At 42.3% G+C, this 27,711-nt stretch overlaps 1 protein-coding gene across 1 annotated transcript in view; it reads right to left on the bottom strand.

Moving 5' to 3' along the window:
• Positions 1–1,126: 1,126 nt before the first annotated feature.
• The window catches only part of NPEPL1 (aminopeptidase like 1), a 71,282-nt gene continuing 44,697 nt past the window's right edge, over positions 1,127–27,711 (bottom strand). Inside the window, exons 9-12 of the mRNA XM_086932634.1 lie at positions 25,586–25,709; positions 14,553–14,729; positions 8,833–8,943; positions 1,127–2,125 (exon numbers count right to left, since the gene is read on the bottom strand). Coding sequence (XP_086788760.1) covers positions 1,967–2,125; positions 8,833–8,943; positions 14,553–14,729; positions 25,586–25,709 — 571 coding nt within the window. The 3' untranslated portion in view covers positions 1,127–1,966. The remainder of the gene's footprint in view (positions 2,126–8,832; positions 8,944–14,552; positions 14,730–25,585; positions 25,710–27,711) is intronic.

The following is a 27,711-nucleotide window of genomic DNA, read 5'->3' as shown; positions in this document are numbered from 1 at the left end:
ATAAGAGTTAAATGTAAATTGTTTAGTCTGCTCAAGCTGTCCGCTGATTGTTTTAGGAGAGGATCTATATTAATTTTGACAAGTTCGTCCAAGTTAGATGTGATATTAACGCCGAGATATGTAGCATTTCTGACTATTCTTTCATCGCTTAAATTTATATTCTTGTTGATTATTATTTGGGTTTTATTTTCGTTTAATTTATATCCAGAGATTTTTCCAAAACATAAGGCCTCTTCTTCCAGCAGCTTTATTGTAACATCTGGATTACTTGTGGTGATCGCGATGTCATCGGCGTAAGCTAATATTTTAGTATTTCCGTTCGATGTTTTTATTGGTAAAATATTTTGATTACATTCTAGTTTACTAATAAAGGGATCGATGAATATTGCAAATAATAGGGGTGAGCATGGACATCCTTGTCTGGTTCCCCTTGTTATTTTAATCTTGCCCGTCATTCCGCCATTTATCATCACAACTGCTTCTGGTTTATAATATAAACTCTGAATAGCATTAATGAATTGCTCTCCGAATCCACTTTTTATCATGGCTGTCCAAAGATATTGCCAGGAGACCCTATCGAATGCTTTTTCTGCATTAATTTAATTTCAACTTTATTGAAAGACTACATGATAATGTGGGACAGGGATATAATCTCACTAGTGTATCAATTTTCATCCCATGTACCTACCTGTGGCAAGGTTGACGATGGCGGGTTACATAACGGTTGTTTTTGCATTTGCATTGGTAAAAATAACAATAGAAAAATGTTTTTTACCTACTGAAAGACCCCATACTTTGGTGTTTCAGTTATAGAGAAGACCCACTTTTCTTTCCGTCTTACCAATAGCAGAAAGTTCTAGCGGGCATTTCAATGGATGCAACGAGCTGTGTGGCATAGTGACTGGTCACACCACAGGGACTGGAATCGATCACAAAAGCCTTTTAAAATCACAGAAGGGTGCTTCACTCCTGCTCACATTAGTGGGTATCCGTATCAACCCTCTAATTCAGGCAGCATCCGTACTACAAGAGCACCTTATCTTTAGTTTAACAACTTTCCTTTTCCCAATGTCGACAGTTTGGGATAAGCCTCAGGAGTGCTCCAAAGAAGAAAAACAAGCAAACAGCATATTGAAAGAAATTTAATAAAATCATTTGTTCATTCAATACAAACGGTAAAGCAGCTTTAAGAGGGTTGTCATTTAAGCTTTCCAAATGCATTTTCTTAAGTTATTTCCAGTTACTAACGGATGTAAGACGTGTCAAGCTCATGCCACAGGGTTAATGTCTCCTAGCAGTTAAATCAAGAGAAGGTGTTCAAAAGAAATAAAACGAATCACCGCACATGTCTTTGGTCACTGCAGTCCTTCCTTACACCACATAATATCAAATATGCATAGTCCAAGGGTCATCTAGGACCCTCGCTTCAGAGAGAATTTACTCCACAGAAAGGGAGAAGGAGCTTAAACAGAAAGATCAACACTTTTAAGCACGAGGAGTTGCAAACTGGCACGGTGGTAAAGTTAAGCCTACAGTACAATTCATCAAGGGATAGACTGTGAATTAAGAGCTCATGTGAATAAAAGATCAGGTCAATAGTGCACAGTAACTGCCCAGGGGCATAGAGAAAGAGCGAATGCAACATTCTGAGGTTGAGGATGGGGCCAACACAAGATGTAAAATGGGAAATAAAAAGAATGGACAAAACTGACTGGAAATCACTCCTAAATGAAACCTTTTTACTGAGGATACTGTCCACAAGGTTATGGTGACTGGCTGTAGTCAACTTCCAGATTTAAGGGGAAGAGCTCGACTGATGGGTTTGCTGTGAAAAATAGAGTTTCCTATAAAAATTAAGTACAGTCAGTCTTGCACCACCCTACCTATTACAAAAGAAACAGATTTTGGGAGGTCTAAAGTTCGTCCAGTGCAAAGGGAGGAGGGACAGACTAGTTCACGAACAGGGTTAGACGAGCCGCCTTCGTTTAGAATCTCTTTCTATGGCATCCGCCGACAGGTCAGTGTCCGGGCCTAGTGGGGATACTAGATTCAGCAGAGGATCCTCTGAGGCGCGTCCAAACAGAGAGAGCAGCAGTGCAACACCAAAGCCAGTCGCTCTCTCACCCTAGGGAGAAAAGCATAGGTTAGAAATGTACATTCTTTTCTGAGCAACAGACCTCTTGGCAGTCAGAAAATGGTCTTTGGGGGGACTTTCAGACTAAGGGTACAACAATAGAGTAGGTGAGCTACGTACACCACAAACTGAATCTTCAAGAGGTACGATATATAGTGGGTTCACTCTAAAAGTGATGTGATTTAAAGAAAAAAAGCAGGACGGTATTAAAGCTGCATACTTCTACAGCAAATTAAAATACATTTTAAAAACTTCTAAAACAAAATTCACACTTTCAAACTCGAGATATCGTGAAAGACCGAGCATGTGTAGATACACACTACAGAGATACCCCCAGCTCAAACATTCAATACATAGGCAGAGTGTGCTAATGCATAATGTGAGTCAACAGCACACATCCCACCTCTTTCTGACATGGAAACCAACCCTCTCCACTCACAGATAGATAAGCAACCCTGAATCACATACAAATAAAACCAAACATACAAGGACTATTCATAATAAGAAAAATGGACAAAGTAAATATACTCACCCAAAGACATCCTGCTCAAGCTACATATGAAAGGTTTGTCTCAGTGATACCATCTATACCACTGACGTAACTTTGCAATAACTGTAGATAGAAATTAATATACTGAGTGGACTTTTTAATGTTGGTCCCAATGCTCTATCGCATTGCTACAGGCCCAAAAAGATAACTATGTCCAATTCTCAAATAGGGGGTTTGGAATTTGAAGAACTTAACATTTCTTTGTGCATGGCCGTTTTATACATATAAAGGTTAACACATGATCTTTCAATTTTTTATCTCCCTTTAAACTGACATGAATGTAAAATGTATTTGACTCCATGTGGATATTCCACAGACTTCCCTCAGTGCAGACAGAACTCAAGCGTTGCAGTATACCCAGCAGGGCAATTAGCTGCGCAAAGCTCGCTATGGGCTCTGTGGTGTAGCTATCGTAATCACGTAATAGGTTCTTGAACTACAATGGTGTCACATAAGCTAACATATTCATTCCAACTAATTTTACCACAAAAGAACTAAGGACGAAAAAAAGTAAAAGCTAAAGAAAAACATCAGTGAAAAGCAATTCTTCAGGAATTAAGAGGATAGTTTAGAGGGAGATTATTAATTTACGTGAAAAGTAAGAGTACCCACTAGAAAAATGTGCATAAAAGGTAATGGATTCATACTAATGCTTACTTTTCCCACAGACAAACCTGTAGAACCACATTCACAAGAGTAAGTAAAACAAGGTCTGGAGGCGGGGCAGTGAATAACAAGTTTTCAAACTAAAGGAATGCTACAACGCTGCACAACTGAAACATGCAGCTTCCATCTATTAATGACAGCAATAAGCCTTGGAAACCAAGTGCACAGAAACCCATGTGGCCCAGGTCAAATGTCCAGGATAAACACTCTGCTCAGCAGGCAGCACTCATCTGCCCCATCATTTGTAGAAAAGGCTGTAATGTCCTCTGGTGACCCTTCCCCACATGGCAATGACTAAACCCATCTAGAGAATGTGTGCTTCACAGTCACACAACCTCACAGGGCACCAACATTGTACACAAAGCCATCTCTCCAGTAGTCTTGCGGATACGAAATGCGGAGTGCTTTCTATCGATGCAGCCTCTGGAGACATTGGTTCTCTGACGTGGGAATGTCAGGACGAGAGTAAACGTCCTATGTAGGACTTTTGCCTCTCCCACCGACAGGCCCTGGAATAATTTCACGTAGCATAAAATTCTTATATTTCCTGTTTTTGTGGCACTCTTCTATTGGAATTGTGCTCAAAGGGTGAATCGAACCGAAATCACCTGATAACTCTTCCTCTTTGGTAAAATTGCATTAACAACATTCAAGATATCCACAGGACTGCTTTCTTAAGCAACCAGAAGCCAAGCTATCAGGGTCACTTTTAAAATGCTAGTAGTTCTCTGGTGTAATAGGAAACAAAACATGGCGACATTAAGGGAGTGAGTGCCTTAGGTAAAACAAGTGAGCAAACCATTATGCAGTATTTCTCAAATGTAAAGAAACCATGTTAAATTACTGCAGCCCTGGTTTTGACACAAGTGCAAAGGGTAACTTGTGTACAGTCTGGGGAGTTAGTGCTTCTGTGGGTTCAGAATTACAGACTAAGAACCAGCCGAAATTGTTTTTAGACCCAGTCTTCAGACATGTGCAATCTCAGGCAGATAGCGTCCCTCTCAAGGAGTTGTTCATCAGACACACAGACCATTAGTAGGAGAAGCAGAGTTTAATTTACCGTCACCAGTTCTTTACCATATCTTCTGGCATGAAATCTGAATGAGTTAGAATTATCACATGTTCCTATTTAGAGGTTACAACAAAAGCCTTATGCTGGCAATGTAACAACAATATAAATTCCCAGTCACAGCAGCAGCCGACTATTCCTGACTAGGTGGAGATACAGGCCTAATCTGGGAAACTGACTCTTTAGATACTTAGGGGTCCAGATTTAACCGCCCAAACCATGATCTACGAGTTGGACCCTTGCCAGAGCACTACACTCATTAAAGAGCTGTGTACAATTCTGTAATCCTTGCAAATATCAGTAATGGCAAAATTAATAATGTTACTCTGCCCCTATATTCCTTTACTAATCTGACAATCTGGGTAACAAGCCCATTCTTTAGCGAATTATATTTCATGGGGATTCATTTGAACTGGGGATCAACCAGACAAAGAGTAGCGCGTACCAAACTTCCTATCGCAGAAGGAGGCCTGGGTGTATCAGAGTTTGAGCAATACTATTTACCGTCACAACTGCAGTGGGTAACACAATGTGTTGCAGGTAAACCTCCCCCACAGGTTTGACAAATTGCAGGTGGATGACCTGGTGATTGTCTTTCCTTTACTAACAAGGGAGCAAGCACAATGTCAGATAGATGCCGGAGACTACTTCAAAAAGCACTGCTGGAAAAGAAGTAAACCACTGACCAAGCGTGATCCAATCTATGCCCTTCTTTCCCACTGGCAAGCCTCTCAAAACCAAGGACTCTTTAAACTGCAAAACTACAGTCATGAATCAGCTGGTATAGCAAAGTAGGAGACTGCTATACTGCAGTGATACAAGGACAATGGATCAATTGACGGGAGAAGATGGCATACCAATGAGCTAAATCTTAATATGTGGATCGGTAGACAATACGAACGCCCGTCAAACATGGGTTAGGAAGAACAACGAAAACCGATTGCTGGAAACATACTCACATTCGTAGACAGCAGACACTTAATCACCTGGTTATATAAAGCCATACGATCTAGGACTAAAATGAGCATAGCAGATGAGAGCCATAAATGAGAGTAAGATCTAGGAAAAGATCTGACAAATAGTGGGTACGTATTTTATAATGCACACAAAGGCACCTATAAAATTCGATTCAAATACATTCAAGTCAATTATAAAACACACACACACAGAATTTCCCAACTTGAAAAGATTAAACAAAGTAAACACAAAGACTAACCTGTCCTATCCCCAGATGCTTCCACTAGAATGCGGACTTACCACATGATATGAGATAGACCTATCACCAACAGTTATTGGAAAGGAGTCACTAAAACTCTTGAAAACGCACTAGAGCGCAACAACTATATGCACCCAAGCACTGCGGTCACAGATGTTTAATCATCCCAAATCCAAAAAAAATACAAGTGCTAAAAGCCTGCATCTAAAAGAACAGTACCACTTACAGCACAGATGCCGGTTGTTACGTGGCGATGAAAATAAAATTCTAGTGACCCTATTGCTAATATTCAGAACTGACTGGGAGTGTTATTCCTATCTGAAGTGGGTTGGGTCTAAAATTAGTATTCTCTTTTTGTAAAGTATCACCAAAGAAATGTTATAGTTCACTTCATTGATCGCAAGGCCCTCATTATGAGTTTTGTGGATTTTGGTGTCGGATTGCTAGAGTTGGAATTGCCGATTCCGGCTGGTGTCCCTGCACCAAAATCTGCAGATTGCAAGATTTCTACTCAGATGGAGAAAACAAGATCCTTCGTCATGCATTTTTACCCCAGTTGTTAGGAGAAAAGCGCAAACCTGTCTTTGTTGCCTGCTTTAAGCTGGAAGAGTGTCAGCGGTTGTCTGGTGGGCGCGAGAGGTGTACAGATTGGAGGCTGGAGGGAAGATCTTGTGTCAGTCCGGGGGAAGGCAGGGACAACATATGTTTGAATTAATGCATTTTATTTATGAAATGCCGTTTATGTAACTGAATTGATCTCCAGCCTTATGGTGTTTCATTGTTTTATAGACCTAAATACCTATTGTTTTTTAATAAACTCTGGAGTGTTTCCTGTCCTAGTGAATGTGGAAGTACGGCTTCGGCAGACAAGCTAGTCCTCAACAGGAGGAGGCTGTGCAATCTGGAGCAAAGGGACTACTGAAAAAATGGACTTTCCTTGGACCCTAGAACGTACTGCACACAATTTACCCGCCTCGCTCTCTTTGCAAGCCAATTTTTCTTTTGCTTCTATTCTATAGCATTAAGTAACCATCCGGCAACAGATCACATACTCGAGAGATTAGGGTACCAAAAGGTAGTCCTTTTGAAATGATAGTAGTAACTGGAATAAATTACCAAAAATACCCTCGGGTCCAAGGTCATCGCGCACAATGCCACAAGAATCTCAAAACGATGTCGCCCATTTGACCTTGATTTACTTGAGGAGTACATTGAGGAAATTTACTAGAGGCTGGAACAACTAAAGACCTATGAGCATGCCTTCTCATTCCAGGATAATGTAATGCTACTGCTGCTGTAGGCATTGCTCCTCCTGAAAAGAATTTCAAGAACTGTTGAAGACAAGATTTGGCTGATAAAGACAGGTTGTGCTCGCTCTGGCGTGGATTGAGTATTCTTAAACATTTGAAGCACTCTTCCAGCTTAGATAAAGAAGTACTCCTAACATAAAGGGCGTACTGATCAGCTTTGAGAGCAAACTATTTAAAAACCATGATGAAGGCAGCAGTGCAAGCCTTGCATGGCACAACTTATCACATGGTTCACAGTCTGTTGAGTACAATGTATCAGTTTACTCTGACGTTATGGTCAAACCATTTACTTCCATCAGTATAAAGGAATGGTGGCAGTTCTTTAAGCAGAAACTCCTCAGCAGTTAGCTGATCTTTCAGAAGTACGAATGTACAGCATGCAAAGAGCTTTCTTTGCACAGTGAAAAGGTTAGGGAGTAGATGTTAGCATGTTTGGGCAGATGTCAAACGCCATCTGGAGGTGGATTAGCAATCAGAAAGTCCAAGAGTCCACAAATACTTTCTAGCAGGTTTGTTAGCAAGCACTGATGCGGAAGAGCATTTTTCCTCACAGGCTAACAGTATAGATGGATATCCTTCATCAGCCATGATGCCCATTATGTGGAACTTATATTTAATAGTCAGTTCAGTAGTACCTATTGGACTAATACAGTGACTAGGCCATGCTACTTTCAGCTCAATAACTTGAGAATGATTTTCGAATGATTATTATTCTCACATTGAATCACAGTGATCAAAGTCACGGTTACCCTGTGAGAATTATGGCAAGGTATCGGAAAATTTGTAGCATTGCCTAATGTATCTCTTGCTACTGGGCAGGAGTAACTGGAGAAGCTGAAATGAAATCATTGCAGAATTGGGGCAGGTTTCTCTGAAGATCACAAAATTGGGTTACAGGAGCCAGGTTAGACATCTCTGTAGGATGCAACAGATGAACAGAAATGGCACCGTTTTAATATTAAGTGGAATAAACATGACTGGCAGTGAGACTTGTTGGGTTTCTTATATGACAGAATCCCAAGAGGATTGTGGACTGCAATGACTCAGCAGCTGTAAACGTGCAGCGTCATTAAGGTGTGCAGTTATGTTTGTGATTTATGAGGAGACCAACGTCATAGCAAACATGAGAGCATTTCCATACTTAACCTGTAAAAAGGGCATAAGACTTACGCCTCCTAGTTTACCAGCAGCCTTAGAGTTCCTATGTTGTCAAGATATGAAAATGCCAGGTTTGTGAAGAGTTCCAACTTACCACATAAATTGTATTAGTAAACCCAGACCAAAAGATCTGTCATTTACACTGCTGCAGGTTTAAAAAACCAATGTCTTAGTGAGAGGCAGATCTGAACTCACCAAAAACAAGGAAAAGTCTGAATCATAGGTGTGGTTAAGGTCTTCCTGGACAATGAACTGGCTCAGAAGTATAGCCAAAGCCCTAATGATTTGAAAATAGTATTTCCAGTGGTGCTGTCTAAGCTGATCAGCAGTGCACATCTACTATAGGCTTCTCGTCCATTGTGAATTTTCACAATCCAGGCAGACACAGGAGCTTATTTCTTTAGGTATTGAATCTGCAATATATAACAACTAAACATTCTCAGATTGGCACAATTTGAGAGTTATTTTTTTGTGAAATTGGAAGAGGAAGAGAATCAAGACATTTCTGTGAGAAAAGTATATACAGAAGAATAATATAAGATGTTGACTTTTGTAGTACCCCAAATACCAACTTGCGAATAATCAATGTAAAATGGTCAGTGAAACAGAACTATACAGGCATTTCAAGATTGGAATATTACTGATGAAGTCAAGGAAAGTAAACACAGGCAAAACCACTCAAAGGTATCCATGGATTAACACAATTAGGGCGTAATGGTTTCTACTCACGGTGTGCACTGGTGATGCTATATCCACATGGACCCAGATACCAGGCCAGTCAAATCCAAGGTGAGAAGCAATGAAGAGACCAGCGCATGAGCTCTGGGCATTGTCACGATCCTGAAAACATAGAACACATTCAGGTTATTTTATCTTATATTTTTTAAACAGATGCCCGGCATATTAAAAAGAACAATACGAGATTGTGTTTTCTCTTTACAGAGAACTCCAAGCAACAACAAAAAATGCAGATTGGCTAGAGGATGTTTTTTAATATATTCTGATTTCATTTAACAAAATCTACAGGAACTGGTCCCGAAGAGAACATCAAGTACAGGTATGCAATAAGTGATGTCCTTGCTCATAGTACAGTATCATTCATGGTCATCAAAACAGCCATGGAAAAAAGGTGATTTAATAGGCAGTTAAGTGAAGAAAAAACACTGCCCTGGTGCACTGATATAGTACCCAGCACAAGGGAGAAAAGAGACAGAAGCTTCGTGTTTAAGAAAATGTCCACAGTCATATCTTCAAAAGCACACCTGCAACTCAGTAGATGAACTGCTCTTTTTGAGGAGACACCGCTTAACAGGTAACACTTATACAATATTACCTGTCCCTGGGCTCAGATGTGACATGATCCATTTTGTTGTAGTAAGCAATGTCCCTAGGCCATAACTCCTCTGTGAGGGTGGAGGGATCCATTAGATCAGGGGGTTACAGCTCTCTGTTTGGCAAATAGCAATGACAGCCTCACAAATATCTCGGATTTCCTCAATCCATGTTTAGTGCAGCCTAAAAGCACCAGGAATTGAAAAGGTTCCAGCCTCACAGACACCATCTTACCCAGTATCTCAGACTTTGAGCTAAAAAGCAACAGAAGACAACCGTGCCAAGTGTGAGGCATCTGTGGCTTCTGGTCTACAACTTACGGTAGTAGCTGTCGCAGTAGAGTCTATGAATTCGTTTGGAGGTGTGGAGGGTAATAAAATTGTTGACCGTAATAGTTTAAGCTTATAATTCATTGATACCGCTCTCATATACTGGAAAATATATGTTCATTGTGCACTCATTATGGTGCTGTTTACATTAGTGTCCCACTATGTTTTAGTGGCGCTAAACCCCAGCACAGCATGGTTCATAGCGTACCCTTCCTTGTTACAGAAATTGAGGGGGATAGAGCATCTCCACCTGTGAAATCTTGAATGACATTGGAGTCCGAAATATTGTGAATTCGGAGAGTGAAGGGATCTCATTGATTTATATATTTCTCCACAGCTAAGAATGTACAATTTGGGAATAGGTCGCCATCCTATTTATTCAGAGTTGCAGCATGGCCTCACAGAAGACTTTCATAAAAGTCATGGGACGCGTTGAAATATTTTTTAAAAAAAATATATAGAAATAAACATAAGCCGACATCATTAAACCAAGGAACATTCTGGGATGCTGTTGTTGGTGATAGTTAAAGATGCAGGACTGGTAATAAAGAACAGTTCTTTTCTCTTCACTAGGCACCCCCTTTGGGGTCTGACAGTCCACACAGTCTTCTCCAGGGCATTGCAGTAATTTGCCAAGTGTCACAGAGCACAAATGAAAAGTATTACCTTTAATGCCGTAGGTGCCTTGAAGTAATAGAAACAAGCATTAAAAATGCAATAGGTCTCGTCTTTGATTAAGTTAAAGCCTTTTGCTTTGCCAATGGTATTGAATAACAAAGCAAATGGCTTTAACTTAAGAAAGGCGAGACCTATAGCATTTTAAATGCTAAAGGGGACTAAAAATGACTTGTTTTATAAAGTTATTTCTGTCATGGCCTTGCAGCTTCACAGCGCAGTGCTTCGTGGGTGCTATTGAACTACAACACAGCGATGCACATGTTATCGACTGAGAGAATTTCCAGTCTGCAAATCTTCTATAATAGGTTGTCAAACTCCAGACTAATCCGCATTGATCGAGAACAATTAGTTGTCTTTCTCATTTATCCACCAGTGGAGACTACCCCCTGTAGAAATGATGCTTATGGAGAAGATTACATGGCCACTGTTTTCAGAGGATTATCCATTAGCATCCTTCTCTATAACGTTGTAGCTCTTTATCATTTGACCGTATTGCATTGCACATGTTGCTTCCTGCATACCTCAGTATTTGTAATTCCTGCGCCTAATCAGACTACTAAAAGGGGAATTAATGAGACTTAAGAGAGCATTTGGCACATTTCTGTCGGTGAATAGGGTGTTTACCAGCAACATTTTGGGAGTTTGTTTTAATGGTCTGTTCTCCTCCACTTCGCTCATACCTGTGTATTCCCGCTTTCACTCAGCATGTACTTTAACATCGTTTTCATTATTGTGAGACCCATACATTTTCATTCAGGTGGTTTTTCCTCCAAGTGATGCAAAAAACTTGTTATTGCCACAAAAATGAGGGGACATCAGAGATGACTGTGTACCCTCTCCTCGGAGCAGACTGAAGGGTGGAAGGAGTAGACGACAGAATATATGGAGAGGTTTAGGTATACTTTCAATGCCAGAGATCTTCAATCAAGAGATTGGTCTTTTACATCATGAGGATTCCTCGTTTGACATTGAAGTATTTTGGAGTGATTAACATTTTACTTTGGAACAACTGTAAAAAACACATATTTATAACTGAAAATGAACAAAGTGATGAAACTCAACACAAAAATAAGGAGAGTTGTGGCGGGATGTAGGATTTTTTTTTTATTGTGTGGAACATTGCGTAAAAGAGGAACTTGTGCGGTAAATAGCTCTGACATAGCAATCAAGAGGGGAGGCGTTTGAAAAGAAGTCCCTTTTCTTTCTGAAGGACAGGCATCCCCACCATCCCCTTTATTTTCACAGAGTTCATGAAACTGGAATTACAGGTTCCGAAATCTTTGTACCTCACATGTGCCAAATGCACAGTGTCAACACCAAGAGCATGGCCATCTGAAATAACATTACAAAGGCAAGCTAATCTTTTCAACATGAAAAAGGATCATTTTATCTTCTGGCACATACAGCCATGACTATTAATTACAAAAACCTCCAGATAGAGGAAAACCAATATCAAAGCAAATTATTTATTTAATGTTCATGAATTTCTGTAGTGCACAGAATATTGTTGATAATGGACTTTCTGCATCGTGTTCTGTTACTGGGGCTAATGGAGAAATCTCTTCTTTGCCAGAATGCACCTTTTTGACGTAGATGAGGCTGTTCCTCTCCATGCCAAGAGTCAACAATGCCCAGCTAGAGCCAATCAGGGGGGCGCTGCTTATGACCTCCGCATAGAAGAGGTGAATGCCAGGCAGCACATTTCCCACCCTTTGGAATGGTTAGAAGCCATTTTAGGTCCTTTCGCCTGCTTACACATTTATGTCATGAACATGGACTTATTGCTTTTTTTTTGTAAATACGAGTTTTCAGTTTTGTTCGCAGGTTTTCTCCGCAGACAGATTGACTTTTCCTGTGTTGTGTCTGCTTGATTGCAAATAATTAGAAAATGAAAAGGCATTCTTCAAATGACAGCAGCTGCAGTATCTGCGCTGTGAATTTTAAGGCCATGTTTTGTGGAGGCAGTAGCTTGTAACATCATGTAACAATAAGGATGATTCCCTTACTAAAGTTCACCTAATGTGCTAATCACGTCCAGTGGTTAATAGAGGCCTTCCATCCCGCTTCCCTGATGGCTATAAAGGGCTATTACGTTTTTGGCAGCAGTTCAGGTACAGCTGGCGAGTGTTCATAATGCATCATTGTCCCACTAATAAACACAGAAAATGTCAGCACTTCAAATCACCCAACCACCAAACCAACCTTGTTCCGGGTATTTATTAAAGCTCTAAACATGTATCTGCCCCTCCCGGTGTCTCCAACGTCACAAAAGCACTTCTGACAAAGGTTACAGAACCTTATCGGGTGTGTGAAAAAATGATCAGATATTGATGCAAATCTTTCCCCTGTAGCTTTTCGAGCCGCGTCAGTTGCTGATGGCCGCAGTTTTCATACTGGTCACACACCTTAGCTTACGACTCACGAACTGTAAACAACTCATCCAGCACACTGCTTTCGATATGCAGGTAAGCTAAGAAGGACTGACCTATGGTTCACCGTGGCATTATAGGTTATGTACTTGCATATATAACACTTTTGACCCACAAGAACACTAAAACCGTAATATTTCAGTGGTCAGTAACATTATAAACAATACCTCTTAAATACTGTACACCACCAAACTAGAGCTGAATAACTGAAGAGATCTGTTGCACTTTGATGGACAATTTGGACGTCATTATTATAGTCCACTACTACAAGTCCCAAATATCTATACAATCCGACTGCTTCTTTACATCTCACAATGACACTCATATTTGGGATGATTATAAAAATGCCCAAGAGATCTCGCCACTTCTCTCCCTCTGAAACTACAACTATACAATCTCAGATTGGACAACCCAGTGCAGTAATATGCGAAGCAGACTATATCATGTGAAATACCATAACAGGACTCCTAGAGTTGTTCAAAGCTACCAGCATTCTGAAAGCCAAACAACTATGCATCTGTCTCTCAGACTTCATCATTCAACACATTGCTAGGCGTTGCATCCCGTTTACACAATAAGCGCACCTCGGTGGTTATGCACATCATAAAATCACTTCCCGCAGGGGTTTAAAACAAAGACAACATCTATTCAACCACACATCTTACACGGTATAGCGTGCGACTCCTGTAGGCAAGAGTTTCAACACTGCACATAGGAGTAGTAAGCGCTATATAAATGCTGACATACAATACATAAATGGGAAAATGTTATACTTGCAAGTGGAACTATTTTCTAGCACACGCACTGAACATGAAAGATGTCAGTATTTTAAGATCCAAGGAAGTAAATACGGAGAGAGAAGTGGAGATGGACAGAGTGAGCAAAAGGAAAAAAGAAGGAAATTCGGACTGGAGAGGCCCTGCAGGTGACATTATTAGGAACGAACAGACGTAGTTTATGAATTAAAGGAATAAAGAAAAAAAGAGAGAGTGAAGGTTGGTGGATTAAGGAATTAGGGCAAGTTGTTCTGGTGATAGGGAACGGTTGAACAAAAGTGTTTAGAAAACTGTTCCTTAGGAGATCTGCTTTTTAGTGTGGACGGTTTGCTGATTTCATGAAAGACACCACTCTGGGGTAGATACAAGATTGAGCAGCTCGGTGGAGCTTGCGTAGTGTCTTTGATGAGCGCCACAACCTGGTCAAGTAATCATGCCATGTGTTTCTTTGTAATGGTATACTGTGCCATCACTCACTGAGTCAGGCAACTATAAGGACAACTAACCAGTAATAGCTAGAACCTGAATGTAACCTAGATCACTGGTAGGCTGAATCATAAAAGCAATGGGTCGGGCCACAGACTCATGATAGGCTGGCAAAAGAGTTCTCTCTCAAGCGTAATACATTGAGCCTGCATTATATATTGGCATCTGAGCAGGTGTACTTAATGTAACGGGCTAATAATTTGTTGGCAGATTGCATTACAGTGCAAGAAGATTCCAGTGCTCACTGCCAGGCAGGCCATTGTATGTAGAGTAGGCTTTTGTACTATTATCATTCACAGACAGGTGTACTGTAGCTTAAACAGCAATGCTAGAGAAAAGACGAAGAGGAAAGGAGACAGCACAGTGTGCAGCAAACGCCACCCAATTGTTTTACTGCTTGGGCATTAAATGTAACATACCGTCACAGAGTTCTTCATATCTGCAACCGAGGAGTTGAATTCACTGAAGTGCAGCTCTGGGCAGTAGACGAGGGGATGGACCAGGTCCCCACAGTTTTTGCCAGCTTTAACACAGGCTCTCTCCCACTCTTCGCTGTTGGTCAGGACAGCAGCATGATGTTTTCCTGTGGCGATTCCCTAAAAAGGGACAAAAGCAAAACACGATCTTAAAATCAGAGAGGAACCAAATGAACCTTTACATCCCGAACCCTAATTCTGTAGGATCAAGACTACATAGGGACGCCTATGTTTTTCTGCAGTCACATCTCCGAAACAGACATTTAACCTTAATTTACATCTTCCACAACTTGCCCGGCATATGCAGGTTTGCGATTTAGGGGATACCAGATCACAATACCCGAAAAAGAAGCGTCTTCAAAAGCCACAAATAATAGGTTTGGATGAAGGTTATTTACATTCGAATCATTCAGTTATAAAACACTTGCTGCTCATCTTTGTTCCTGCTTCCATGAGCCATCTCGCCTTGTGCTGCTGCTACAACCACACTTCAGGTTTCTTGGACAAACCAGAAATAAACAGCCCTAAGAAAACTGCCTCTCTAGGGAGTCGTGGCTCACCATGGGAGACGAGGTGCTCCTTGAAAGCTTCCTTGAGCACGCTTAACTGAATCACTGGCCCATCTATACCAGGAGCTGCAGGGAAGAACGCGTCCTGTCCATCAGGTTCGAGATGTGTAAGACTTCTTTTTCATTCTTTCATATGAGTGTATACCTTCTTGTGAAGATATCTGAAAACACTCAATCATTTTCAACATAGTAAACCTTCTGAACACAAGGTTTATGAAATCACTATCTCTCTGAGAGTCACACCCCATAACTGGACACTGAGGCCTATTCAATCTCAAATTGAGAGCATACCCAACGGTATCCAAGCACTGTGCTAAAGATCATTTATACCTGTACAAATAATGATCCAAAGCAAGACCAGGATATGACTAGCACAAACAAACAGAAATAGTTTAAAATCAAAATGAATAATTAATTTCTGCCCTGTGGCGAATGTGTTTTTCTTTCAGTTGTATACCTTTTTCTTGGTAAAAAATGGAAAAAACGTTTTGAAAAAATAATGTTTATTAAAATTCCTCCTTTTAGTTAACAGTCCTAAAATGCTTCCTTATCTTATACAGTGGTATGCAGAATCCTGGCACTGTTTGGGAAAAAATGTTTATTCTCCATATCTGTTGAATACTGGCACAATTCTTTAGTTTTTTACAATCTCTATACTAATAATACCCTTAAATCCAAAAGAAAGACACTCCATGGTGCACGCTGAGGACTGTAACAGTCTTTTACTTTTATTTATTTACTTTTTATATGTTTTTTTTTGTAAACGTCAATTAAATAAGCAAGACCGCTTTTAAAGCTAGGATGAAATACAACTAAACAAGCTGGTTGATTTAATATCTCTTCTCCTTTCCTGCTAAAGACACTCATCTGAGCACATATACAAAATGGAGCAGTTGATCAGTCGGAGAACTGAAAACCAGGAAGCCCCTTTCCACCGCTTCCATCCACAGTTCTTAAATGCACCTGCTCCAACCTCATTAAGGGCCGGTATCTTTGACTTGGTCTTTTCAAAGTCTCCTTTTCAATTCAAAGAGTTTTGAAGATGTGAATGTCTTGGAGTCCTTATTTGAAAGTGAATGTCCAGCAGCAATTCCCTGGATAGGGCCCTCAATCCATTCACCTTTCGCATTCTGGAGTGTGAGGGATTATGGTATTCTCAACAGTGAAGATGCCAATGGCTTTGCCGTCTGGAAAACGTTTTGTAGACACAGTAATGGCAAGAATAGCACAGGAGGGATCACCCTATGCAGAGCTGGCCTTGCAATGTTTTTCTTCCCTTCATTTTTAGGTTTTGCCTAGCAAATGCGTACAAAGTACGAAGTACGCATGCGCTAGGAAAACCTTATGTTTTGTCTGTGGGGTCGGGTATCCGCCCCCTCCTCCAATTGGCTAGCTCCATAAATGGAGGCTGGCCATTGGGAGAGGGCTCTGTCCGTCAATGCCGGACCAGATTCGGGGGCGTTTCCGAGAATCTTTCCCTTTTGGCCACGTCACGCTACGTCAGCCAAAAGCCGGGAACGCCCCCGAATCTGGTCCGGCATTGCCGGCACCCGCCTTCCTGCTCGGGGACGAGATGTCCAGATGAGTGCTGTTTTTTTTTTCTTCTTGTTTTTCGTGAGCCCGTTCCCGCCCCGTCCTCTCGCTGTTCATGTGTGCAGTTGTTTTTCGTGAGCCCGTTCCCGCCCCGCCCTCCCGCTGTTCATGTGTGCCGTTCCCGCCCCCCACCCCCCCTCCGATGTCCGCTCATCTCGTGCACCGGAATGCCTATTGGAAAGACACAAATCTTTTCTGGAAGCGCTGATTGGCAATTCAGGTGAATGCAGGTTGATTTGGCAGCAACTGAAGCCCTGCAACGATTACAAAAGCATAGGGGTTGTTGTTACATTAAAGGCTGCTGCAGCTGTATAGTTTGCTAAGGCAGGGGTGTGGAAGTTTATAAAATCTACTTGTTCATGGGATGAGAGGCGCCTATTAATGGCGGGCCAGGTTTATGCAAGGCAACTGCCTTTTTACACCTGATACTTAATCATAACACAACGTGTATCTCTTGTTTTTCGTGAGCCCGTTCCCGCCCCGTCCTCCCGCTGTTCATGTGTGCAGTTGTTTTTCGTGAGCCCGTTCCCGTCCCGCCCTCCCGCTGTTCATGTGTGCCGTTCCCGCCCCCCACCCCCCTCCGATGTCCGCTCATCTCGTGCACCGGAATGCCTATTGGAAAGACACAAATCTTTTCTGGAAGCGCTGATTGGCAATTCAGGTGAATGCAGGTTGATTTGGCAGCAACTGAAGCCCTGCAACGATTACAAAAGCATAGGGGTTGTTGTTACATTAAAGGCTGCTGCAGCTGTATAGTTTGCTAAGGCAGGGGTGTGGAAGTTTATAAAATCTACTTGTTCATGGGATGAGAGGCGCCTATTAATGGCGGGCCAGGTTTATGCAAGGCAACTGCCTTTTTACACCTGATACTTAATCATAACACAACGTGTATCTCTTGTTTTTCGTGAGCCCGTTCCCGCCCCGCCCTCCCGCTGTTCATGTGTGCCGTTCCCGCCCCCAACCGCCCCTCCGATGTCCGCTCATCTCGTGCACCGGAATGCCTATTGGAAAGACACGAATCTTTTCTGGAAGCGCTGATTGGCAATTCAGGTGAATGCAGGTTGATTTGGCAGCAACTGAAGCCCTGCAACGATTACAAAAGCATAGGGGTTGTTGTTACATTAAAGGCTGCTGCAGCTGTATAGTTTGCTAAGGCAGGGGTGTGGAAGTTTATAAAATCTACTTGTTCATGGGATGAGAGGCGCCTATTAATGGCGGGCCAGGTTTATGCAAGGCAACTGCCTTTTTACACCTGATACTTAATCATAACACAACGTGTATCTTGGAGCTGAATAACAGATTTTTATAATTACCCAACTCAATGGTACTCATTCTGTCAATCTCAGATGGATGGAAAGGCTAAGTGGACCCGCCGGGATTTGAACCTGTGACGATTAGGTCGAACACAGGCCCATGCAGTGGACGCATTAGTTCACTGAGCCACCAGACCCAGATAATCATTGAATGTGTATGCTTAGGTCAGCTTTCTGATGATGGTAGACGTTTGAGAATGCTGCTCTCTCATTATTGAGTATTTCTGATTATAGCAGATTTTTGATATTTCAGGATTCTAATTGTGCTGTGTTTATCGTGCATTTCTCGAGCATGTTTACGGTTGCGCGATGACTTTTTAAAATGTCACTAAGTAAACTGGAGTATTTATGCAATCCACTGCCTAAATTGTCAACTGAGGAACATGGAGTACGGTCACAGTCGTACCATCTCTGCTTGACCACATTAAGTAACCTACAAATACCTTGATGTCACTCTACCTCCATTTTCTCTTTTGCATTTAGTATGAGCCTTTATTGGTCATTATGTCAAGGATTTATCGTTTTCATTGTACTACAGTAAGAAGACATTTTTAAGGTTATGTCAGAATACAGACAATATGATTTTTACTTGTCGCACATGGGTTTTTCTACGATATTGATTTCCTTAAATTACACATTTTTGGATATATTTTATTGTGAAAGCACAAAATCGACAATTGTACTTGCATTTTGTTGAATCCATGACTCGAATGGGAAATGTATTCTTCATGATTGAGTTTTACATTTACAGTGTGGGTTTCTTGGAACATCTATTAATAGCCTCGATAAGTAAAGGCTGCTCAAACTATGTGTTAATTTCTGCACAGGTAACCAAAATAGCTTTGAGGGGCTGGTAGATGAAAGATGAAGGATTTCCTATAAGGGCGTTCCCTGGCACTTCTCTCTCACTTTTGTTCTCATTCACTCTGAAGCATATAGATTCATTCAAGGAGAGGACTAATTGCCAGAATTCCTAGTGCACAGATAGCTTCCGTTTGTAACACAGGACCTGCAGTTCCACTTTTTATACATGCATGTACACCATGTAGGTGCACCCTGGACTCCACTTATCCTTAATATGATACTAATTTGTGGTAAGGGAAAATAGTGTTCTAGATAGCAGGGGCATTATAACTGGCCCCTCTAGAATGAGAGTCGGTGAAAGTAGGGATTCAGAAACAACTGGGGTGATGATACGATCTCACTCTAGCTCTCTCTCTCTCTGTCTTACTCCCTCTAGCTTCCTATCTTTGTTACTCCCTCTTGCTCCCTCTCTCGGTCTTACTCTCTATAGCTCCCTCTCTCTCTGTCTTACTCCCTCTAGCTCCCTCTCTCTTACTCCCTCTAGCTCCCTCTCTGTCTTGCTCCGTCTAGCTCCCTCTCTCTGTGTCTTGCTCCGTCTAGCTCCCTCTCTCTCTCCGTCTTAATCCCTCTAGCTCCTTCTCTCTCCGTCTTAATCCCTCTAGCTCCCTCTCTCTATCTTGCTCCCTCTAGCTCCGTCTCTCTCCCTTGCTCCCTCTAGCTCCCTCTCTGTCTTTCTCGCTCTAGCTCCCTCTAGCTCTTTCTCTCTCTCTTACTCCCTCTCTCTGTCTAGCTCCCTCTCTCTCGGTTTTACTCCCTCTAGCTCCCTCTGTCTCCTTCTCTCTCCGTCTTACTCTCTCTAGCTCCTTCTCTCTCTGTCTTACTCCCTCTAGCTCCCTCTCTCTCTGTCTTTCTCACTCTAGCTCTCGCTCTCTCTCTCTCACTGTATGTATAGCTCTGTGTACATATACCTGTGTGTGTGTATAAGTGCAAATGCAATAAGTCTCACAATTTCGAAAAATAAAGCTATTTACTACTAAACAACAACACCATTTATTTATCTGTTTACTCAAAAAAAACATAGATGAAAATTTTAACATTTACAATGCCAATAGCTCTAACATTGTCAAAGGCAAAACCATTGAATTGTAAATGCTTGTTTCTTTGTGAGCCTGCCGTTCAAACCGTGGTGGTTTGGCAGAGAAAATATCCACCAATGCCTCCTCCAGATGCAGGCAGAAAACACTCAGAACATGAGGGACAGTTTTTTTTTATTTTTTAGGTCGATCCTGAGCAGCGCATGCACTGCTCTGCAAGCCATGCTGTATTGGAGTATGTACTTGAAGCCCCGCCCACTCTCTTCCCATATTTCTCATTGGCTTGTGTCATTGTCCTTCGTAAATGCTGGCTTTTGATCTGTAATTAGGCTTGTAAGTCCCTCCTTAGTACCGCCTTGTCTTTATATGTAACCTCCCATGAGGACTGGCCCTTTTACTTCGGTTGTTACACGGTACATCTTCTTTAGTCTGTAAGCACTATTTTCTTTAGTGAGTTTTTCTTACTACAGGAGGGTCTCTCGTGCGAAGTTGTGACCACTGGCTTGTTTAACTCGTAGCAAACTGGGAGCTCTTCAGGGGCCATGGGAGACAGAAGGGGGCCACTCAGTGATGCCTTCAAGTATTTGAAATGCCTTTTGTTTAGGTTTTTAAAATCAAAACATGAATAAAAGGCATTATAATTTACAATGCAAGGAGCTCAAACTCGGGTAAATGCGAGACCTATTGCATTGTAGATGCCCGTTTTAAATGGTCTTCAGAAAATAAAAAAATGCAACATTTCTGCCACAACACAACGGATCTGCTGTCCTTGTTTTTAAGAGTTATTTCTGCTGTAATGTTTCCTTCCATGAAAGCAGGACACACTTCAAGTAAAACACGGATTAGCAAAGCCAAGAGGTTTGGCATTGCCCGCCAGGCTTTTGGGAATTCCTGTTTTTCATGGTTTTTGCAAAACCTTATTATTTGGAAGCTGCCAGGCATTCATCAATCTAGAAAAACTGACTAAAGTCTAAAATGTTTTTTGTTTTCCAAAAATGTACACATTGCCATAGTACTGATTGGAACTGAAGTGATCTACTCTGTGTGGGGATGAGCTCTTTGGAAAGGGCATCATACTGTAACTCATAGTGAAGTCTGCCATGGCTGAAGTGGGCCGACGTATTGCTTCTTGATGCATGCTCAAGTACGTTGAACACAAATATGAATGACGCATCCACAGACAAATGGATGAAGTGTGGCTGAAAACTCCCATAGGTTGCAAAGTCATACACATATGTTTGGTGAAATCAAAAGGTCTAGGCTAACAGACCTAAAACAGCTAATTGTTCTGCCATTGGTTGCCAGCCACTTGCCTAAGGAGAGGAAAGAATTAAAGAAAGAAAGAAAAAAGAAAAAGTAAACGGAGGCAAGAAGGGAAAGAAGACAGACAAGAAGAAAAGAGAAGGCAAGAAATAATGGAAGGAATGAAAGGGAACAAGGAAAGAAAGTAGGCGAAAAGAAAGAAAGAAGGAAAGAAGGACAAGAATAAAAGAAAGAGGGCTAGAAAGACTGAAACTCGAAGGAAAGAAGGAGAAAGACGGAAAAGGAAACAAGCATTTGCAATGCAATAGGTCTCGCATTTAGGAGAGTTTGAGCTATTTGCATTGTAAATGACTATGGCAATAGCTTAACTTTGCACAAATGGGAGACCTATTGCATTGTGAATGCAGGGGGATGTAAGAGGGGTTGTGGTTAAATAGGATACAAGGCAATGAGGAGCGTGAAGTGGGTGAGACGGAAGGGGGGCGAGAGGGGCTTGAGGGACAGAAGGAGAGGACAGGCGGGGCAGACGAGCGAAGAATGCAGTAGAGTGACAAGGGAGGCAGTGCAGTGGGAGTAGAGAAGGGAACCTGGGGAGTAAAGGAGCAGTGGATGAAAAGGGAAAGGAGGCAGTGGGTGAGAAGCTTTAGGGGTGGGGTGAAGGGTGGCAGGAGAAAGGAGACTGCGGGGAATGTAGAAGGGGCTGGCAGAGAAAGATAGGTGGGGCGAATACCTATCTTGCTCGAAGCTAGCTCTTGGGATGCCCTTTGCCCGCTGGTTCCACGGTTCCACCTACAGAGCTGCGGGGTGCTGTACGGCAGCCCATGAGCCTCAGCCCAAAGCCAGGGCCGTGCATCGTGGTCTAGGTCCGCTCATGCATGGGCTGTTAGTTTGTGGTGGTGCGGATAGGTGTTCTATAAGCTGCTCTGGGCCGTGCAGCAAATGTAAAAAAATGTAAATTTATACTTGTATAGCGCACTACTCACCCGCAAGGGTCTCAAGGCGCTTGTACGAATACCGCTGTGGAACCAGTCCTGGCTTTCCCTGTGAGGCGTCCACTCCTGGGCAACCCCAAGGTGGAGGCCAGGCATCCTTAGCGTTGTGGGGGCCGTTGTGGAGATTAAGCAAGCTATTGCCCAGAGTTGCAGAGTGGGACCCATGATTAGAATAGGCACCGAGACGAGACTTATCAGGTCCGTGGAATTTTGAGCCCAAGACCCTGCGCAATTGGCAGCAGCTCCTTTTTTGTCCTCAGCATCAGTGTGCCAAAAAGCTCCCGTCCTGCGCTGGAGAGCAGGTAGGGGAAGCCTGAGAGATCAGCAGAGCAGCGACCTGTAGTGCCCATGACTAGTGGGAGGGGAAGCCAGCCTGTACATGCGGGTTGTTGGAAACACGGTCTGTGGGAAATAGTTTTGAGTGTTCGTGCTTGTGGCTGCCTAGCTGTAGTGCGCATGCACAGCGATCCTGTGTGTGTCAGCATTATGGAACATGTTCAGTGGCCATGTTGGGGACACCTACTACAGAGAGGAAAGTGCAACAAGGCTAACAGCGTACCATAGAGCTGTGTGTCCTGTATAGCCCGCATTAGGAGGGGCGCGGCCATGTTAAGACGATAGCGAGAATGAGCTGCAAAGTAAAACCACGTACAGCGCAACATGGCTGCTGTGTAAAAGTAGAGTGGGCTGAAGGAGTACTAGGACATAATTCTTTTAGCAGGCACTGACGGGGAGGCAATGTACATGACATGGAAATGAGGGAAGTACCGAAGAGTTATGACGAGGAGCGCCGTGAAGGGAAGAGGCAACTGCCGGATTAGGGGGGGGGAGCACATTGCACCGGGAGTGTTTAGTGCAAGCAAGTTCGGAAGACGGACTAGGAGCGCCATGAAGAGAAGAGGCAACTGCCGGATTAGGGGGGAGCACATTGCACCGGGAGCGTTTAGTGCAAGCAAGTTCGGAAGACGTGACAGTACAATGCAGAGAAAAGGGTTGGCGCTGCAAAGTCGGGGTGAAGAAAAGAAAGCATCAAAGAAAGAAAGATACTTTGGAGGGTATGACCGGTGAGCGGAACCAAGCGCAGCTGTCGGCGACTTGCCGTGAGGCCTTCAGTTTAATGATAAGAGCGTCTCTGTCGCACGGCCTGGCGGCCGTGAAAATGAATAATTAGGGGAAGAGAATTAGGGGAGGAGAAATGCCTGAGGCAGACCGCACGCTGGGGGATGCCTGTGGGAGGGAGGCAGATGGCTTTGATGTGCACGCGCTTTTCACGGGCACTGCATGGAATCGCCCGATGGTTAAGCTTTGGTTAAGCTCCAATATCTCTTGCAAGCTCAATGCGCACGCGTATTGACAGGCTCGACCTAAAAAAACGAAAAAAGATAGGAAGGTAGGTAAGAGAGAAAGAAAGAAAAAAAAAACAAAGAAAGAAGGAAGAGCATTAAAAAAAGTGTTGCAAGTGCTGAAAATGAAACCTGATCAAAGCTGGTTTTATTCCTGGGGAACGCTTATTAAAAAAAATCATTGGTGAAATAGGGTCCAGAATAAATGGTTTGCGTACTGCATGATTAGTAAAAAGAGGATAACTAAATACAGAACAAATTCAAATGGATGCTGAGAAATACCAGCAGTCAGATAAACAAAGGACACTCCGAAACACATTCACAACATCATTGGCAGGAGACCAGAACTGATAAAGCATGGAATGTGGCCTGCGCTCACATCTGGTATGAAGCAGCATGCTTAAACCTCAGGCTTTACAAACAAAGGCAACACTAAAGTCATTATAATGCAAAAACAAATACACTGGCACTGAAGAGAACTACCTTGTGTGTGAACGTGCTCATTGCAAGAGAGCAAAATGAAGTCACTGAAGTGGCTAGAGTAGGCTGAACCCTTTTCCCATGCTGTAGTGGACTGAAGCAAAATGGGAATGACAACAACAGCCCAAAAGATGAAGAGAGGTGGATGATAAACATAACTGTAGCAAAATGTAAAGGTCTTGGCTAAATCCAGACCTAAAAAGACCCTACTTACCCTATTCAAAACTTTAAATGGGGCAAGTTAGCCACTGCAAGGCCAATGGGAATCACCATTCCAGTCTCACGACTAATTGGAAATCAATTCCATTTCCTATCTGCTGGCTTGGGGCTGGTTTCAAGGCTGCCAACAGTTTTTATTTACACTTTAAACTCATTCTGTATTACTCCCTACACAATAAAAAATATATTTTAAAAAATTAACTATTTATTAGTTTAATTCCACAAAACCGATGATTTTAGTTCTAGACATACAGCTCAATTACATCAAGTCAAGCACTTCCCAATTACAATAACTTGGCTTTAATTCATTAAAAGTACCTCAGCCCTCTTTTAATCTCCCACCCTCTACCCCCATATATTCGACATCAATTACAGCTGCTTCAGTTACACCACAACTTCTATTTAATATACTGATCAGTTATACAGATTTTCAGACACCTCATTATCAAATGCTCCGCCAGCCAATATGCTGTGTAAACCAACACCAAGTATCGCGAGGCATCTTGTCTGATCTTATGAAGCTTTCTTGAAAGCCACAATTTAGTTCACTTCTTTTAATCCCTGCAATAATAAGAGCTGCTCTCTCTAACCTGGTTAAATGGGGAGTAGAGATTTGTGTTTGCTTTGTCTTAATTTCAGCTATGACAGAATGCACATGACCTAGCATCTAAGAGAAAAGGCACAAGTTTAAAGATAACCCACTGCATTTTATTATGCAAGCCACATACAAGATGTTTCTTAGAGATAAGTTAGGTAACTTTGTAACACTTTATAAAAATGGTCTGAATACAAAATATGACCTATGCATTTACAACAAAACTGACACCGTTTAATAAGTGTGGGCAGAAAAAAAGGCTTGTGCACCTTTGAACTGAAAAATGAAAATATTAATCTGATCAATGTCTAAGAGCAACTGTATTTCACAGCAGGAAGGCCACTGACAAGACTGCACAGTATGGTTCGGAATTAAAAAATTAAGTAGGAAGGCGCGCAAGGAGGGTGGCACAAATAAGGATTTCAACCTTTTTATCATCTGGGGTACCTTCCATTTTTGAAGGATTAGTTGCTAAAAGAACCCTTGCACAAATAACTGGAGTCAAAACGATGCAGCGATTTAGGAACTACATTATGGAAAATATAGCATAGGAAATACAAAGATATTAAGATGGTAATTTTAAGACATGAAAAACTCAGATAGTACCTACATACATTACAACAGTCTAGACCAGTTCATCTGGTTTTATAAACACAGATGCAACTGGCCTCAAAATAAGCTTTGTGTGATGGCTTATGCTTCCAAGATTACCTGAGCCCCAGTGAGGGTGGCCATGTCCAAAATTATTTCTGCGCCCAAATCCTTGCTGGCATAAGCCACTCCATCGGCCAGCACCAACCGGCCTTCCGCGTCAGTGTTGTTTATTTCTACACTTCTGAAAAATGAAATGAAAGAAACAGAAAACTCCAATAAGCAATACACCAAGAACCCAGGGTCTATCAATCAACCAGCAAGCAGCAACGCATGTGGCACTTATGGCATAGGACCGTGGTTCCCAAACTGTGTGCCAGGACGCCCTGGTGCGCCGTTATCACTTGCCAGGGGCGCCGCGGCACGATGTGGGCAACATGCAGAGTGGAGCTGCAGGGGCTCTTAGACAGGGTGAAAAAAACAGCAAGGCCTCATTAGCACGTAAATGGTCTTTTAAAGACCTGGAAGCGTTCGGGTGCGGCTGTGTGTGCACCCGGGATGCTGTCTCATCCTGGGCTGCCACACACGAAGGGGAGGCGGAGGGGGGGGGAGGGGAACAAGGGGCCTGAATGATCCTCCTAGCTCTGGGATGGATGCGATGATGAGTTTACAGGCCGTCTGCACCTGCAAAGTAATCAAACAGGAGGATGCAGAAGGGTAGGGGCCAGATCCTGCATTCCAACCTTCTATCATTGAACTAAGTGCCCTGCCTCCTAAACACATACAATATGTTCATTTGAATTTGCCACAGGACTGTACAGACATTCTGAAAGAGGGAATGCATCCATTCACCAGCACATCATATACTTTCAAGTGAAAGAGGTTTTGCATTTTGGTGCATTCAAAATAGCTTTGACCCTCATAGTGGTCAAGAATAAGTAGTACTTCTTTATTGTCTGCATTTAGAGATCTGGATTGCACTGTTCTTCAATTAAGGTACACATTGTGCAAATTACTACCAATAGAGAAATCTCCTCAAAACTTTCTTCAAGATACTAGTCGTGAAATATTTCTTAGAGGGTATTAAATAAAGGCGATTCCCCCATTAGGTCTGTTTCCATCTTTGTAGTATATAATCACCCTTTCTAAACACATTGGTTTGACATTTGAGCCTATACATAAGGCATATCCACAGCATTTTACTTGAAAGTCTGCTTTTCAGGTAGTTATAATTTCAGCATTAGCTTCTAGGGTTAGCAAGATTCAGGCCTTATGCAGTCAGGAATCATGCGCCAATCGGATTAGATCTTTGCCCAATTTTATTTACAAATCCATAATCTCCAGGGGAAACAGCTCATCACACTTTAGAAGTGAAGAGAGTTTTGAAAATTCAATTTAATGAAAACGAAATGTTTTAGGCAATCCCAACATTTGTAAATTTAGTCCTGTGAAAACAGGTCTTGTCACTACGAAAAAAAACCATCTGCACATCGATAGTCTCTTGTATCTTACTACGCAAGCAGTTGACAAAAAATAATTAGGCCCATCAGGCCTAGAGTCCATTCCTCTAGAGGTGAAACTCTCTACAACGTCTCTTTTGTGAAATGTTCTTATATCATAGATATATAAAGCTACCACTTGGTGGTCTGTCAGTACATTTATAAGACACTATTGACTTGAGTCGAACTCCAGGGCGAATATACAAGTAGGTCAGGCATCCTTTAGGAGTCTTTTAGGGGGATGACATGGTGCTTTCTCATCCATTCCTTTCCCTTTATGTAGGGCGGGCCTGCTATGCTATTCAGTGCTCATGACTAACATTAGGGACCTTTTATGGGCTATTATTTCTTATGGGAGGAAACATGCTGGACTGATTTACAGGGTATATCAACACCACCCTCTTCGGTGTTTTCAGTCTTACCGTGGGGTGGATTAATACAAAATACTGGCACACCTTCAGATAATTTTAACTCTTGCATTCCTCACTCTCGCTACAGGCACTATAGGGTCAAGACAGTGTCTTTACACAGACTGGAACACCATAAGTACCCCCTTAATGGGAAGGTTCAGACACCACATGTCAGAGACCACCGGCATGTATGGGGAGCATACCATGTGGCGGAGCATTTCACTTCAGGTTGGGTGAGTGCTCAGTGTCCTATAAATGCTCAGTGTCAGATAAATGCTTGACATGTGTGGTGGTCCATTGCCAAAGATAATAGGTACTCCCTTACAAGAGTACCCTT

The sequence above is a fragment of the Lissotriton vulgaris genome, chromosome 7 (genome assembly GCF_964263255.1).
Source record: "Lissotriton vulgaris chromosome 7, aLisVul1.2, whole genome shotgun sequence".
Lineage (NCBI taxonomy): Eukaryota > Metazoa > Chordata > Amphibia > Caudata > Salamandridae > Lissotriton > Lissotriton vulgaris.
Note: the sequence above shows the minus strand (reverse complement) of the source record. Positions and strands in the feature narration are given on the sequence as shown.